Source organism: Loxodonta africana, chromosome 3, assembly GCF_030014295.1.
Source record: "Loxodonta africana isolate mLoxAfr1 chromosome 3, mLoxAfr1.hap2, whole genome shotgun sequence".
NCBI lineage: Eukaryota > Metazoa > Chordata > Mammalia > Proboscidea > Elephantidae > Loxodonta > Loxodonta africana.
In genome coordinates, this window is record NC_087344.1 from 197,558,909 (window position 1) to 197,576,070 (window position 17,162).

Sequence of the window (17,162 nt, forward strand, 5' to 3'; positions counted from 1 at the left end):
CGCGCCGAGGACTTTCACCTGCTCGGCGGGCAGCGCGGGGCGCGCGGGGCGCGCGGGGCGGACCGGCGGGCGGGGCCTGGGCGCCCCGCGGGAGGAGCCGCCCCGGGCCCGCCCCGCAGGAGGAGCCGCTCGCTGGCGGCTGCTCCGGCGTCTCCGTGACAGGCGCCCCGCTCCGCCACCGCCGCCAGCGCCCGCGCCAGCGCTGCCTTTTCTTCCTGGTCCCGGGCCACCCGCGCCACTGCTCGGGGGCCGGCGCCGCGCCCAGTCCCGCCTCGGTCGCGGCCGCGCGCCCACTCCCCTCCCCCGGCCGGGCGCCGCCGCCCGCTCCCGCTCCCGCTCCCGCCGCCGCCGCCGCCTCCGCCGCCCGCCGAGCCGGCAGGAATTGCGCGGCCACAGCGTCGCTCTCGTCGCCGGCATCCACGCCGCCCGCTCCCGCTCGGCCCTCTGCGCCGCTCCGGTCCCGGCTGCCGCGGCCACTGCGGAGCGGCCAGGGCGCCCCCCGCCCCGCGCCCCCCAGCCGGAGCCCCTGCCTCGCGCCGCCGCTCCCGGCTCCCGCCTCCCTTCCCCCGGGGTCTCACCAGCCCTTTCCTGCAGCCGCCGCCGCCTGTGGAGGAGCGGGTCCACCTCGGTCACCATGCCCAGCAAAACCAAGTACAACCTTGTGGACGATGGACATGACCTGCGGATCCCCTTGCACAACGAGGACGCCTTCCAGCACGGTATCTGCTTTGAGGCCAAGGTGAGGGGGCACGGGGAGGGTCTTGCTCGGGAGGAGCCGTGTCTTCAAGCAGAGCTGGTGGGCTGAGCTGATGAGGGGACCTTGCTGTCAGAGACGGTGACCCCCCCCGCTCCCCCAGTCCAGTTCCGCGGGCTCCTGGCCGGAACTGCTAAGGAGCAACTGCAAAGTTTGAGCGGTATTGCTTCACCCCCGTCCTCCCACCTGCAGTCTCCCCCAGCCCTGCCCGCCTACGTCTGGATTGAGTTACTTCCCGGATCCCTCCTGAGGAGGAGAAGCGGGCGGCTCAGTGCAACCTGGACAGCCGGTCCTTCCGAGTCGGTTTAGAGAAGCTCTGGTGTTGTTTACCTGCCGGGCTCCCTTGGGAGAGGTGCTTTCAGGAACGTCTTTTAAAGAGGGGAATGCCCGCTTCCTGACTCAGGAAAAGTCTTTTCCTCATTAAAATTCAGGGGCTTTTCTCTGGGCTCCAGGTAGCCGGGCCAGATGTCAAAGTCACTTCCTATATGCTTGATTTGCCAGGACTCTTTTGCGAGGACTCTGGGGCAGCCGTTGAAGGAGGCGGGAGTGAAAGCTGTCCATTTGATAGTTTTGTGGCTTAATGTTAAGTTTCAGCAGCTAGCAGGGAACTGCTGCTGAAGAATGTGGCAAGGATGACTGGAATTTTCGGTGCTCAGGCCAAAGCCCCAGGCCCATCCTTTGGAGGCAGTGTCGAGGCCTCTGTACTGGACCATCAGGTGTGAAGAAGGCTGCCCCCCTGTGATGCACCTCCCTGAGTGAGGAGTCCTGGTTTCTGAAATACCAGCTAGGGTTCCCGATAGCCGTCACCTGGAGAGAGTGCTTCTCCTTTATGGCACTACCCCCCCCCCACCACCCCCATTTAAAGACCCAGCAATGCTTGGCACCTTCTGTGTACCTGTCACTGTTAAGTGAAAGGTATTGACTCTCTAGTAGGTTGTGTCTTGCTGGTTTCAAAAACATAATACTTTTGACATGGAGACAGTTTTAGTCTTTGTTCCCGTTTTCCCCATGATTTAGATGCAGGATGTGAGTCTCTCATGCCAGGCTTATTTATCAGGTGCCTATTTCCTTGAAATCATGAAACAGTTTTTGAGTGTGTGATACGTACCTGATGCTGTCACTTATCTTTTTCTCTCATGGAGCTGTGTGAGCTGGTGAATCTTACTATTTTTTTCCTGAATAATCTTTCTCCAACCATATCTGATAGAGCTAGGAGACCCCTCTGCTCTCTTAGCCATTGGACACTGCCGTGAAATGCAGAGCTGAATTACTGGGCACGGCTGGGACAGAGCGGAGCTGCTGCTGAGATGGTATCTCGCTTCTCTCAGAATAGATCTGGTCGGTCTAAGATGAGGTATTTGGGTTAATTTTTATCTGGGCCTATTGATTTGATGAGCAGATGTTTTTATTTTAAGGTCGGAGTTTTTATCAGGGTCGTGATTTAATTTTCCTGGATGTACATAAACTGGGAAATTGGCTTTTGTCTCGTTGGTTCACTCGTGCTCTGTTTTGTAAGAATGAGGCTAAGAAGGGAGATCAGACTTAAAATGTTTTTAAGCCTTTTTATTCTTTTCTCACAGTCCGCTCATTGGGTCCCAGCTTAGAAATGGTTAGAGCGGCAGCTTTCAAAACCCAGTGTGCCTAAGAATCATCAGGGGAGGGCATGAAAAATTCCAGTTCTTGCCACTCCTGTCCTGATTTGGTCCATCTGGGGCAGCCCAGGAGTGTGTACCTTTAATGAGCATCTGGGTGATTCAATGCAGGTGATTGGGACCGGACTTTGAGAAATACTGGGCTTGAGGCTTCCTTACAACTTGCTGGATCTTACTCTCTGCTTCCCAGCTCCAAGCATGCAGTTTCTTTTCTAAGCGAATGTCTGGGGGCTGCATGATGTGGTTCCTATAGTAACTCCCCTGCCTCCGCAGACAGTGGTGCTAGTTAAGCGGAGCTGTTGTTGTGTGCCTTCGAGTAAATTCCGACTCATAGCAGCCCCATGTGACAGAGTAGAACTGTCCCATAGGGCTTTCTAGGCTGTAATCTTTACAGGAGCAGATTGCTGGGTTTTTCTCCCATGGAGCTGCTGGGTGGATTCAAACCATCGACCTTTCTGCCAGCTGAGATTTTTTAACCATTGTGCCACCAGGGCTCCTTCGAACAGAGGAGAGGGAGCCCGAACTGGTCCGAGCTGTGTTCCTGATGCAGATCTGAGATGTAGGGGCCCACGGGTTCTGCTCTGAGAATAGTGACGTAGAGAAGACAGGACGGGAGGGAAATGGTGAGGGTTCCTTGGGCAAAGGCTGACTTTAAGGACTAGGTCCCAACTCCCAGCTCTTGTAACTGATGCTGGACACCAGCACATTCAGCCACCATGTCAACCAAGAATTCAGGAGAAGTGGAAGCAAATACTTCTCTGTTCCACGTGTACTCGGCAGGCCGCTTCTCAGCTGGTTTCTACACCCCAGGAGAGCACTGCCTGTGGGGCTACACAGTCACTGGAATTTCAGGGTTAAGTCCAAACCACACTCTCCTCCTTGTTTTCAAAAAGAACTGGCTGTAAAATGCAAATGTATTATTGCTGCTGCCTTGTCAGGTACCCTTGGAAAATGAGCCAGTGAGGTTTCTCTTTCCCAAGGGCTGGCAGTTTTTCAGAATCAACACTGGACGGAGGGACTCTTCTGATGTCTGCTGCTCACTTTCAGCGTTCTGCAGAGATTGAAAGGTTAGAGTCAGGGTTGAAGGACATATGGGTGGCAGAAGTTCTGTATACTTAAAAAGAAAAAATGCACTTAATTATTAAGCAGAATCCTGGATGTTTTTCTCTTGCAGTGCCTCATTTACTTCTCACTATTTTTTTTTTATTCCCCTACAAGATGGGTCTCCTTATGTCTGCACAGGCCCAGGGAGGCTGCTGCCTATCTTAGCGCACACAGCTGTGTATGGCAAAGCCAGGCATCAAACCCGGGAGCTCTGACTTCAGACTCCCAAACCCAATGCTTGTTCATTTGTTATGGTTTTTATGGAGTGTCCACTCCGTGGAGCCCCTGGGTGGTACAAATGGCTGACACACTTGGCTGCTAAAAGAGATGGTTGGAAACTTAAGTCCACTCAGGGGTACCTTGGAAGAGAGTCTTGGCGATCTAGATGAATGAGTGAAAACTCAGCCACTGAAAACCCAACGGAGCACAGTTCTACTCTGGCACACACGGGGTCACCATGAGCCGGAGTCGACCCAATGGCAACTGGTGGGTCCACTCTGTGCTGGGCAGTATGGTCTGATTCACAGCTCACTGCTGGGGCATCCCCAGGTTGTTAGCCTCTAGGACTCTGATGTAGGAAGTGATTCAAGCTTGTAATACTGGGCCGTTCCCAGATTTCCCCTTGGGCTGAGACCTGCTTCTTGCCTTCAGAATGGACACCTGGCTCACTGATCTGTGCTGGTGGTTGGGTGTAAAATCTTCCCTGTCTTGAAAGCTTTGATGCCATCGTACCTGCCTGTGTTCCTCTCAGTGTGCTTTTCTGGAGGACAGTGCCATCAACTGAATGTCTCTACTTGTTCCGCAAGAAGGAGAGAAAATGGGCAGCAGGACTTTTGCTGAGAATGGTGCAAAGGATTAATCAGAATAATAACAATCTAGTTGTGTCTTGTATTTGTAGGTGGTTTGTGATATGCATGGGATTTCCACATGAAAAGAATTTCCATCTTGCAGAAATAGGAACATTAGCGTTATCTCCATTTTTCAGGGGAAAAATTAGGGATCAGAGAGGTTAACTTGTCCAGAGTCACAGAACCAGAATGTGTCAGATAGTAATGGTTATTGCTGGTATTTATTGAGGACTTGCTGTGTTTTAGGGCTGCCTCATTTAATTCTCACGCTCCAGAGCTTTTGACTTTTAGTCCATGATTGTTTCACCTACTCCAGGGCTCACCTGATCCTGAGGTGGTTGTTCCCTCTGAACTCCTAGCGTTCATCATCGCTGAGACCGGTCACTGATAACCACATGTATCATATGGGCTGCCAGAGCTGGAAGGTGCCTTTGCTTCCCTAGTATGGCCCACTCATTTTACAGATGAGGAAATTGAGGTCCAGAGAGGGGAAGTCACTGACTCAAGGTCACATAGCTAGATAATGACAGCCAGGACTATCCCTAGTTTCTTGGTTTCAAGTTGGTTTCAGTTATCTGTTGCTTTGTAACAACCTACTTCAAAACTCAGTTGCTTAAAACAACTGTTTTATTTGCTCGTGATTCTACAGATCAGGAATTTAGGCTGGGCTTGGCCTGGGGGTTCTTCTGTTGCATGTGGTGGTGGCTGGGGTCACTTACTTGGCTATATTCAGCTGTGGCTAGGCTGGAAGGTTCTAGAAGACTTCACATGGGTGGTGGTTTGGTGCCCCTCCATGTTGCCTTTCCCTCTCTCTACTGGCTAGACTGGGTTTCCTCACAACGTGGTGGTCTCGGGGTAGTCAGATTTTTTATTTGGTGTCTGGCTTTCAAGAGGGAGTTTTCTAAGCAGTGAAGACAGAAGCTGTAAGTTTCTTGAGGCCTGGGCTCTGAAGTTACACAGGGTCACTTCTGCTGTATTCTCTTGGTCAAAACAGGCCATGGGCCAGTTTAGATTCAAGGGGAGGAGAAATGGACTCCACCTCTTGCTGGGGTGGGCCAAAGTCAAGTTGTAAGAGCACATGTGGTGTGAGAGATACTGCTGAAGCCTTCTTGGATCACTGTCTCCTTTGCGTATACCTTTTTCTCTCCAGCGATGTCAAACATCCCTTGATGACTGTTATGGATTGAATTGTGTCCTCCAAAAACATATGTTGTAAATCCTAACCGCTGTATTTGTGGATGTAATCCCATTTGGGAATAGAGTTTTTCTTTGTTTTGTTAATAAGGCCATAACAGTGTAGGGTGTATTTTAAGTCAGTGACCTTTGAGATATAAACTGAGCAGATTAGGCACAGTGAAGCAGGCAGAGATGGGAAGATAGATGCCAGTTCACATGAAGATCAGGAAGGAACCAAATAACAGAAGCTGAAAAGAGACAAGGACCTTCCCCCAGAGCTGGCAGAGATAGAAAGCCTTCTCCAGAGCTGGCACCCTGAATTCGAACTTCTAGCTTCCTAAACTGTGAGAAAATTTCTGTTTGTTAAAGCCACCAGTTGTGGTATTTCTGTTATAGCAGCACTAGGTAACTAAGACAGAGACTTCATCTCATACTTCTGGATATCCCCACCTAGCATCAGGTACCTAGCCAGCAATAAAAAAATTGTTGTCAACAAGAAATTGCCAGCTGTAGAAACTCTGAAAGCAGTAAAGAATATTGTCAAATTGCTGAGTGATTTTGCGGTTTGGGAGGACTCGGTCTGATTGGAACTGAATTCTCTGGCCATAGTTCCCTCCTTGCTGAATGGTTTCACTGCTTGATGGTTTCCATGATGGGGATTTCAGAGATTCTGATAATCCCAAACAGGCTGTTTTTGGATGCTTCTCGAACACACTGTCCAGAGGATAAACATACTGGAGCTCTTTGGCCTTAGGGAAGTAGGGAAGAAGGAAGGAGCAGGCTTTCTCCTGCTAGAGCATTTAGAAATAAGTAAGAGTACCAGTTGACCAGTTGCTGTCAAGTTGATTGAGATTCATGGCGAGCCCATGTGTGTCAGAGCAGACCTGTGCTCCATAGGGTTTTCAGTGGCTGATTTTTAAAAAGTATATCACCAGGCCTTCCTTCTCAGGTGCCTCTGGGTGGACTTGAACCTCCAACCTTTTGGTTATCAGCTGAGTCCATTAACTGTTTGCACCACCGAAACCAAAACCAAACCTGTTGCCGTTAACTCATAGCAACCCTGTAGGAGAGAGCAGAACTGCCCCCATAGGATTTCCAAGGAGCAGCTGGTGGATTTGAACTGCTGGCCTTTTGATTAGCAACTGAGCTCTTAACCACTGTGCCATCAGGGACTCCAATTTAGAGTACCCCAAACACAAACCCAAACCATTGTCATTGCATCAATTCCAACTCATAGCGACCCTAGAGGACAGAGTAGAACTGTCCCATAGGGCTTCCAAGGGGTGGCAGTGGATTCAAACTGCCAGCATTTTGGTCAGCAGCCGAGCTCTTAACCACTGTGCCACCAGGGCTCCAATTTAGAGTATCAAGCAAAACAAAACAAAAAACCAAACCCATTGCCGTGGAGTTGATTCCAACTCATAGTGACCGTATAGGACAGAGTAGAACTGCTTCTTAGCATTTCCAAGATGGTGGATTTGAACTGCTGACCTTTTGATTAGCAGCTGAGCTCTTAACCACCGTGTCACCAGGGCCTTGCCTATTTACTTAGGGTGGGGTCTTCCAGATTAGGACACTATATACATTGGGTCACCACAAACAGGTGCTCCTAACTCACGTGAGCCTGCAATGTGTGGTAAAAAGCTCTCAGAATGGACTTCACTGTATACTGACTATGCTGGCCCTCCTCCTTCACTATTCTGCCTTCCTCCCTCCTTCCCTGAGCCACACCAAGGGTCCTGTCTTCCAGGATTCTGGGCCAGTAGCATCTCAGAGGGAGGGCCTGGTGTATCCCTTGATGTCATCATTAAAGGAAACCCGAAACCAAACCAAACCCATTGCCGTCAAGTCGATTCCGACTCGTAGGGACACTACAGGATATTTGTCTAGAGGCTTTTGAAATCCATTGTTATTGTCTGCCCAGACCACCGTTTGGGGAGAGTGAGTCTCAAAGATACAGCATCCATTCTTTGAAGTGATACCTCTTTTTATTTGTCCTTATTGTTCTCAGGTGTCCTAGGATGTCCCTTCACACCTGGTATTTTGGGATTTGATGAACAGGTCTATTTCTACCTTAGCCATATGTTTCATGATTTTATAACTTTCAGTCATTTAGTCATGTCTCCTTTGTCTAAAATGTCCCAGTCTTTGTAGTGGTTGAAATCATGCAGACACATGTAATGATGACCTTTGTTAGTCATCTGTATTCAGGACTCTAATCAGACCCAGTGTTTATTATTTTTACTCGGAGCATTGCTACTTCCAGGATCTCAAACTTTCAAAATGCTTTCTTTGACTGTAATCACCTACCTCCTCCTCACACCTTCTCTTGCCTTGAGGCTGCCCTTAGCTCCTCAGTGACCTTGCTGTCCTTATCATGCTCCCCTGAGCAGCCTGGGGCCGTGTCCATGACCTTTTTCTTCCCTTCTACTTCCCTGCCCTCACAGCCCACTTGGCCTCTACCACTTTGCTTCTTGCTTCCTGTTTCTGGGAAAAGATGTCTCTTTCATTCACTCTCTTGAATTACAGCTTTGGTGAGATATAATTCACATACTATAACATTCACGTAAAGTACACAATTCAGTGGTTTTTAGTACATTCACAGGTATGTGCAACCACTACCATGGTGTATTTTAGAACATTTTTATCACTTCAGAAAGAAACCTCATACCCTTTAGCAGTCACCCCACTTTCCACATCCGTCACCTCAGCCCTAAGCAACTATTAATCTGCTCTTTGCCTCTGTGGATTTCCCTCTTCTGGACTTTCATATGAATGGAATCATGTAATATGTGGTCTTTTGTGACTGGCTTCTTTCGCTTAGCATGATGTTTTCAAGGTTCATCCATGCTGAAGCATCTATCAATACTATATACATTTTTTTTTTGCTTCCATGATTATGTGGTTTATTAGGGAGGTAACAGACTACAACTCAGGATCAGTATCAACTGGAAGTAATAGGAACAACTTAGACAAGATTTCATGCTTTTTTTTTTTTATTAACTTTTATTGAGCTTCAAGTGAACGTTTACAAATCAAGTCGGTCTGTCACATATAAGTTTATATACATCTTACTCCATACTCCCACTTGCTCTCCCCCTAATGAGTCAGCCCTTCCAGTCTCTCCTTTCGTGACAATTTTGCCAGCTTCCAACTCTCTCTATCCTCCCATCCCCCCTCCAGACAGGAGATGCCAACACAGTCTCAAGTGTCCACCTGATATAATTAGCTCACTCTTCATCAGCATCTCTCTCCTACCCACTGTCCAGTCCCTTTCATGTCTGATGAGTTGTCTTCGGGGATGGTTCCTGTCCTGTGCCAACAAAAGGTTTGGGGACCATGACTGCCGGGATTCCTCTAGTCACAGTCAGACCATTAAGTCTGGTCTTTTTATGAGAATTTGGGATCTGCATCCCACTGATCTCCTGCTCCCTCAGGGGTTCTCTATTATGCTCCCTGTCAGGGATTTCTTGCCTTTTTAATGACTGAATAATATTCCACTGTATAGATATACTACATTTTGTTTATCAGTTGTTGGTTATTTTGGTTGTTTCTACCTTTTGCCTATTAGGAGTAGTGCTGTCACAGGCAGTCGTGTACAAGTTTTTGTGCAGACATGTATTTTCATTTCTCTTGGGTAGAATTGTTGGATCATATGGTAACTCTGTTCAACTATTTGAGGAACTGCCAGACTGTTTTTCACAGTGGTTGTACCATTTTACATTCCCACCAGCAGTGTTTGAGGATTCCAGTTTCTCTACATCCTCACCAATACTTGCTATTTTCTGACTTTTTGATTTTAACCATCCTATAGGGTCGTTATGAGTCAGAATCAACTCAACAGCACTGGGTTTGGTTTTGGTAGTGGTGTGAACTGCTTTTTCATTGTGGTTTTGATGTACATTTCTCTGATAGCTAAAGATGTTGATCATCTTTTCAGGTGTTGGTCATTTGTATGTCATTTCTGGAGAAATATCTATTCAGATCCTTTGCCCATTTTTTTTAAAAAAATTTGGGTCGTTTTGGGAAATACAGGATGGAAAGGAGGAATGTGCTGTCACATCATAGGGAGAGCAACTAGGGTCACATAGCAACGTGTGTATAAGTTTTTGTATGAGAAGCTGACGTGAATTGTAATCTTTCAGTTAAGGCACGATAAAAAAAAGAAAAAAATTTTGAGTTGTTTGTCTTTTTATTGTTGAGTTGTAGGAGTTCTTTATATGTCATAGATATAAGTCCCTTACCAGGTATGTGATTTGCAAAGACATATCATCAGATATATGATTCTTCCTATTTTGTGGGTTATCTTTTCACATTCGTTATAGTGTCCTTTGAAGCACCAAAGTTTTAAATTTTGATGACGTCCGGTTTATCCATTCCTCCCACCCCCGCCTCTTTTTAAGGTCAGTCTTCCTCTTCTGCTCTCCGTCCACCCCTAGTGCTCCTCTCCGGAGCCTTTGTTCTGGTGATTGTCCCATTCACTCCCCCACTCCCACCTTGGCATCCTTGCATCTTCACTGGCTCACTCCTCTCTGCCCAGAAATATGCTGTTGGCCTTCCTTTTATTAAAAGTCTCGTCTCTCCACCTCTGTCTTTAATTCTCACGATTTCTTTCTCTTCCTTTCACAGCTAAGCTGCCCGAATGGTTTGCCCTCTGCAGTTTCTCAATATTCACTCAGTCCCTGGCTCACATCCTTCTGACTTCTGTTCTGGCTACATGTAGAAACCGTTCTACTATTGCCATCCTTCTCTGTCCTAGGCGTTTTTGATTTTTCTTCCTGAGCAGCCCGTCCTTGAATTGCTTCATTCAGCCTCTGCGCCTGCTCTTGGCCATGCCGTAGTCCCTTTGACCGTACCTCCTCACCTTCCTTGCTGGCTGCTCTTTCTCCCCCTGGGACCTCTCACGTGAGTGTACTATTCCCTGTCCTTTGGATTCTACCCACTCTCACCTCTTCTATTATGCAGATTGGCTCAAGACCCCACATCTTTTTTTTCTGATTCCTGATGGCCTTCTCTACCCAAATGTGTTGCTGACCCCATCACTCAACAAGCTTGAAATCAAATCTCCTTGCTGCCCTCACACTTCCTTTTAATGGTCCCACCATCCTCTCAGGCACCTGGCTTGACCTTTGGAGTGCTGCTTGAGCCCTTTAATTTAACAACTGACTCACTGGCTGTATGCTGAGAGCCTGTTGTGGCCAGGCTCTTCTCTCCAGAACCACCCATGTCAGGTCAGTGGTGGAATCCACTTGCATTGTCTCAGTGACATCTGTCCATGCAGCCTGGCCGCTCCATTCCTCCTCACCTCAGGCTGCTTCAGATCCTTACTGCCTCTCATCAGCATAGTTTCAGCGACCTTTTAATGGCCTTAAGTCCTTCCTTTTTGCTCTGAACCCCTTCATCTTATAAACTTTTGCTTTATTAAATTTCCTGAAATATAGTTTATACCATCCCACCACTCAAAAACACAAAAAGTTTCTCAGCCTACTATATTAAGTTCAAAGTTCAGATTGTGTGTTATCTGTTTAGGACCCCTGGGGACGCAATGGTTAAAGTCCTGAGTTGCCAACAGAAAGGTTGGTGGTTAGAACCCATCAGCCGCTCTGTGGGAGAAAGATGTGGCAGTCTGCTTCTGTAAAGATTTATAGCCTTGGACACCCTGTGGGGCAGTTCTGCTCTTCTACAGGGTTGCTAAGAGTCGCAGTTGACTTGAAGGCAATGGAGTTTTTTTTTTTTTTTTGGAGTATCTGTTTCTTTATTTGCAGACTTTTTTTCTCACTGTGACTGTAGTGAGGGAAAACAGGTTTTCGTGATCTCCCTGGAGGCTGTGTTAGGGTGGTGGGGGGGACCCCTGTCTCTGAGAGGGGCTGCTCTGATCCTTTCCCGGCCCTGCCTCAGCCAGGACCCCAGCCTGCAATTTTCCAGGATCAGTCTGTGGCCTGACCTCGGGGCTCCCCTGGGAGATGTAGACACAGAGCAAGCAGCTGCTGGCACTTTCTCCCACTCTCACCTTCTAGAAAAATTGGAACTTGTCAAAAATGAAATGGAATGCATAAAGATGGATATTCTAGGCATTAGTGAGCTGGAATGGACTGGTATTGGTTATTTTGAATCAGACAGTCATATGATCTACTATGCCGGGAATGACAACTTGAAGAGGAATGGTGTTGCATCATTGTCAAAAAGAACATTTCAAGATCTGTCCTGAAATACAGCGCTATCAGTGATAGGATAATATCCATACACCTACAGGGAAGACCAGTTAATACAACTATTATTCAAATTTACCCAACAATCACTAAGGCCAAAAGGCCAAAGGTGAAGAAATTGAAGATTTTTATCAGCATCTGTAGTCTGAAATTGGTCAAACATGCAATTAAGATGTGTCAATAATAATTGGCGATTGGAATGTGAAAGTTAAAACAAAGAAGGATTGGTAGTTGGAAAATACGGCCTTGGTGATAGAAATGACACCAGAGGTTGCATGATAGAATTTTGCAAGACCAGTGACTTCTTCATTGCAAATACCTTTTTCCTCTAACATAAGTGGCAACTATACACATTGACCTTGCCAGGTGGAATGCACAGAAGTCAAATCAACTATATCTGTGGAAAGAGACAATGGAAAAGCTCTGTTATCATCAGTCAGAACAAGGCCGAGGCTGACGGCGGAACAGACTATCAATTGCTCATATCCAAGTTGAAGAAAATTAGAATAAGTCCATTAGAGCCAAAGTATGACCTTGAGTGTATCCCACCTGATTTAGAGACCATCTCAAGAATAAATTTAACTCATTAAATACTAATGACTGAAGACCAAATGAGTTGTAGAATGACATCAAGAGGTCATTAAAAAGATAAGAAAGAAAGAAAAGACCAAAATGGATGTTCTCTTGTAGAGTATCTAAAGTGAAAGGAAGAAATGATGAAGTAAGAGAGCTGAACAGAAGATTTCAAAGGGTAGCTCAAGAAGACAAAGTAGAGTATTATAATGACATGTGCAAAGAGCTGGAGATAGAAAACCAAAAGGGAAGAACACGCTCGGCATTTCTCAAGCTGAGAGAACTGAAGAAAAAAATTCAAGCCTCGAGTTGCAGTATTGAAGGATTCTATGGGAAAATATTGAATCAGACAGGAAGCGTTGAAAGAAGTTGGAAGGAATACACGGTCATTGTACCAAAAGGAATTGGCCGATGTTCAGCGATTTCAGGAGGTAGCATATGATCAAGAACGGACGGTACTGAAGGAAGAGGTCTAATCTGCACTGAAGGCATTGGTGAAAAACAAGGCTCCAGGAATTGACGGAATACCAATTGAGATGTTTCAACAAATGGATATAGTGCTGGAAGTTCTCACTTATCTATGCCAAGAAATTTAGAAGACAGCTACCTGGCCAACCAACTGAAAGAGATCCATATTTGTACCCATTCCAAAGAAAGGTGATCTAACAATGCAGATATTATCAAGCAATATTATTCATATCACACACAAGTAAAATTTTGCTGAAGATCATTCAAAAGTGGTTATAGCAGTACATTGACAGGGAACTGCCAGAAGTTCAAGCCAGATTCAGAAGAGGATGTGGAATGAGGGATATCACTGTTGATGTCTGATGGATCCTGACTGAAAGCAGAGAATACCAGAAAGATGTTTGTTTACCTGTGTTTTATTGACTATACAAAGGCATTTGACTGTGTGGATCACAACAAATTATGGATAATGTTGCGAAGAATGGGAATTCCAAAACACCTAATTGTGCTCATGAGAAACCTGTACATTGATCCAAAGGCAGTTTTTCAATCAGAACAAGGGGATACTGCATGGTTTAAAGTAAGGAAAGATGTGTGTCAGGGTTATATCGTTTCACCATACTTATTCAGTCTGTATGCTGAGCAAATAATCTGAGAAGCTGGACTGTATGCAGAAGAATGCAGCATCAGGATTGGAGGAAGACTCATTAACAACCTGCAGTATACACATCACACAACCTTGCTTGCTGAAAGAAGCAAGGACTTGAAGAAGACTTGAAGTACTTTCTGATGAAGATCAAAGACCATAACCTTCAGTATGGATTATGCCTCAACACAAAGAAAACAAAAATTCTCACAACTGGACCAATAAGCAGCATCATGATAAACAGAGAAAAGACTGAAGTTGTCAAAGATTTCATTTTACTTGGATCCATAATCAATGTCCACGGAAGCAGCAGTCAAGAAATCAAAGGATGCCTTGCCTTGGGCAAATCTGCTGCAAAAGACCTCTTGAAAATGTTAAAAAGCAAAGATGTTGCTTTAAAGACTAGGGTGTGCCTGACCCAAGCCTTGGTGTTTTCAGTCGCCTCATATGCGTGTGAAAGCTGGACAATGAATAAGGGAGAAAGAAGAATTGATGCCTTTTAATTATGGTGTGGAAACTGGTGGAGTAGTTGTTAAGTACTATGGCTGCTAACCAAGAGGTCGGCAGTTCGAATCCGCCAGGTGCTGCTTGGAAACTCTGTGGGGCAGTTGTACTCTGTCCTATAGGGTTGCTATGAGTCGGAGTCAGCTCGACAGCAATGGGTTTGGTTTGGTTTTTAATAATGGTTTTGGTGAAGAATATTGAATATACCATGGCCTGCCAGAAGAACTAACAAATCTCTCAGAAGAAGTACAGCGAGAATGCTCGTTAGAAGGAAGGATGACTTTGTCTCATGTACTTTGTACGTGTTATCAGGAGAGATCAGTCTCTGGAGAAGGACATCACGCTTGCTAAAGTAGAGGGTTAGCAAAAAGGGGAAAGACCCTTAATGAGATGTGTTGACAAAGTGACTGTAACAATGGGCTTGAGCATAACAATGATTGTGAGGATGGTGCAGGACTGGGCAGTGTTATGTTCTGTTGTACATAGGATTGCTATGAGTTGGAAGGGACTCGATGACACCTAACAACAACAACAACACCAGCAACATCTGTTTCTTGGAACAGTTCCCTTCAATCACCCTATGCTTCTGCCCAACTGGAATACTCACCATTTCCTAAGGGCCCCTTTGATTTCCCACCCATCTATCTGGCCTAGTTCAAATGTAATTTGGGTGAAGTGGGTGTTACCTGTCTTTCCTCTAAGGCGAAGGAACTGGCCAAACCCTTCACTGTGTTAGAGCTGCTTGCCCCTTGTCTGGTTGTCATCCCCACATTGTCATCAGGGTCTGTGTCACTCTGCCCATTGTGTCTTCTGCAGTGCTGAGTGCAGTGCCTTGCATGTAGAGCATGTGTTTTGAATGAATGAATAATATTTCTGAAATGTCTTCTACAAGAACTATACTCTGGGTCACCCAAGAATGAGAGATGCCCCAGCTGGCTCCTGTCTCCTTTGACCAACTTCTTTGGTTTAGGCCTGCTGGTCTTGGTCCCTAGTGACCTGAGGACTCCCCTGGCATGGCATCTTTCTGGTATCCCATGTTCACGGAGTGGCACTTAGCTCTTCCAGCCAAGGGAAGTGCTGCGTAAGCATTTTTCTGAATTAAATGAAATTCCAGTGATGAATGTGCAGTGGCATTAGAATGTTTCAGTATAGAACATATGGCCATTTTCAGGATTAGGTAACCATTGTTGATTGTGGTAAGTATATATACATACATACATACGTATGTATGTATATAAAAATTTAACATTTATTACATGTACAATTCAGGGACATTAATTACGTTCATCACGTAGTGCAACCATCGCCACTGTCTGTTACCAAGTTTTTTCATCACCTTTAACAGAAGCTCAGTGTCCCCAAGGAATGACTCCCTCTTTCCTCCTTCCTCTCACTCCTGGTAACCACTAATAAACTCCGATCTAATCTAGATATTTCATGTAAGTGGGGATGATACAATATTTGTCCTTTTGTGACTGGCGTATTTCACTCAGCATAATGTTTTCAAGGTTCTTCCGTGTTGTAGCATCTGTCAGAACTTCATTTCTCTTTACAGCAGAGTAATATTCCACTGTATGTATGTGTCACACTTTGTTTATTCATTCATCTGGTGATGGACATTCAGGTTGTTTCCACCTTTTGACTGCGGTAAATAGTGCTGCAGTTAACATTGGTGTACACGTATCTGTTTGTGTTCCTGCTTTCAATTCTGTTGTGTATATACCTAGAAGTGGAATTGCTGGGTTATATGGCGATTCTAGGTTTAACTTTTTGAGGAACCTCCAAACTGCTTTCTACAGTGGCTGCACCATTTTGCATTCCTACCAGCAGTGGATGAGGGTTCCAACTTCTCCACATGCTTGCTGACACTTGTTGTTTTTTCTTTATTTTCATTATAGCCATTTTAGTGCCTGTACCTGTTGCCGTCGATTCCGACTCGTAAGTGACCCCAGGGAGGTATTATGGATTGAATTGTTCCCCCCTCCCGTGTGTTTTAAATCCTAACCCCCTGTGGTTATAATACCATTTGGAAATGGGTTTTCTTTGTTATGTTAGTGCAGCAGTATTAGTTTAGGGTGTGTCTTAAGTCAATCTTTTCTGAGATATAAAAGAGATTAAACAAGCAAGCCAGGGAGTGGAGATGGGGGTAAAGAGATGCCATGCCATATGAAGACCTCCAAGGAGCTCTGAGATAGAAGCTGAAGAGACAAGGACCTTCCCCCAGAGCCGACAGAGACTGAAGCCTTCCTCTAGAGCTGGCACCCTGATTTTGGACATCTAGCCTCCTAACTGTAAGAAAATAAATTTCTGTTTGTTAAAGCCACCCACTTGAGGTATTTCTGTTATAGCAGCCCTAGATAACTAAAGCCCAAGGTAACTGTCATTTATGACTAAAAACACCTTTTTACCATGTGGTGTTCTCATTAATGAATTATTGCCTTTTTTCAAATTTTTTTTTTTCCTTAATTTGCTGTTTTGTAATTTTTATATCATGAATTTGGTCAGCTGCCCAGCATAACATCTACTCAGGAGCTGAACTGTGTTTGGGTTCGAATCCTAGGTCTGTCCCTCCCTTGCTCTGTGAGCTTTTGCAAGTAACTTAATGTCACTCCTTCAGTATCCTCATATGTGAAAAGACAACACAAATATCACATACCTCAGAGAGTTAATGAGGGGATTAAACGAGTGGGTAAATGCCTAGCCCAATGCCTGACACACAGTTGGCTCAAATGCTGGCTGCCATTTTTATTATAATTCTTATTGTTGTTATTAAGCCCTACAAATGGCAGTTTAGCTTTCATCTCTGCATAGTTTTAATATGTGGGACAGCCACGCACTGTATTCATTTATAAGTCATAGCCCCAGTAGTGCATTATCTTCATTATACATGCCTGCTTAAAAAAATTCTAGCTGTACCATTACTCTGCTCCCTAAAGTTGCAAATCAGACAGTGTGACTACTTTGAGGGCTTAAAATAGCTGTCAGCTTCCTTGTGAAGGCATAAAAAGGGGTTAACCAGGCTCTGGTGCATGCCACCGTCCCTTTTGTTCCCGCCTCTTAATCCTTGCTAGGATTAAAAATCATGGAATCCTGGTACACATGGCGGGTTGTCTGTCTTCACTTGTCTTTCTCTCAATGTCTTAGATAAATATTTCTTTAAGCAGAGGTAATCTAAGCAGAAGGGGTCTTGCATCAGGAGATTAATTAATACCTTGCGAAGCTTACATT

General features: G+C 45.7%; 1 protein-coding gene across 2 annotated transcripts in view; it reads left to right on the forward strand.

Moving 5' to 3' along the window:
• Nucleotides 1-566: 566 nt before the first annotated feature.
• LOC100674634 (carboxyl-terminal PDZ ligand of neuronal nitric oxide synthase protein) overlaps nt 567-17,162 on the forward strand; it is a 434,071-nt gene continuing 417,475 nt past the window's right edge. For both annotated transcript variants that reach the window (XM_023554221.2, XM_010594913.3), the window contains exon 1: nt 567-739. In XM_023554221.2, coding sequence (XP_023409989.2) covers nt 635-739 — 105 coding nt within the window. In that variant the 5' untranslated portion in view covers nt 567-634. The remainder of the gene's footprint in view (nt 740-17,162) is intronic.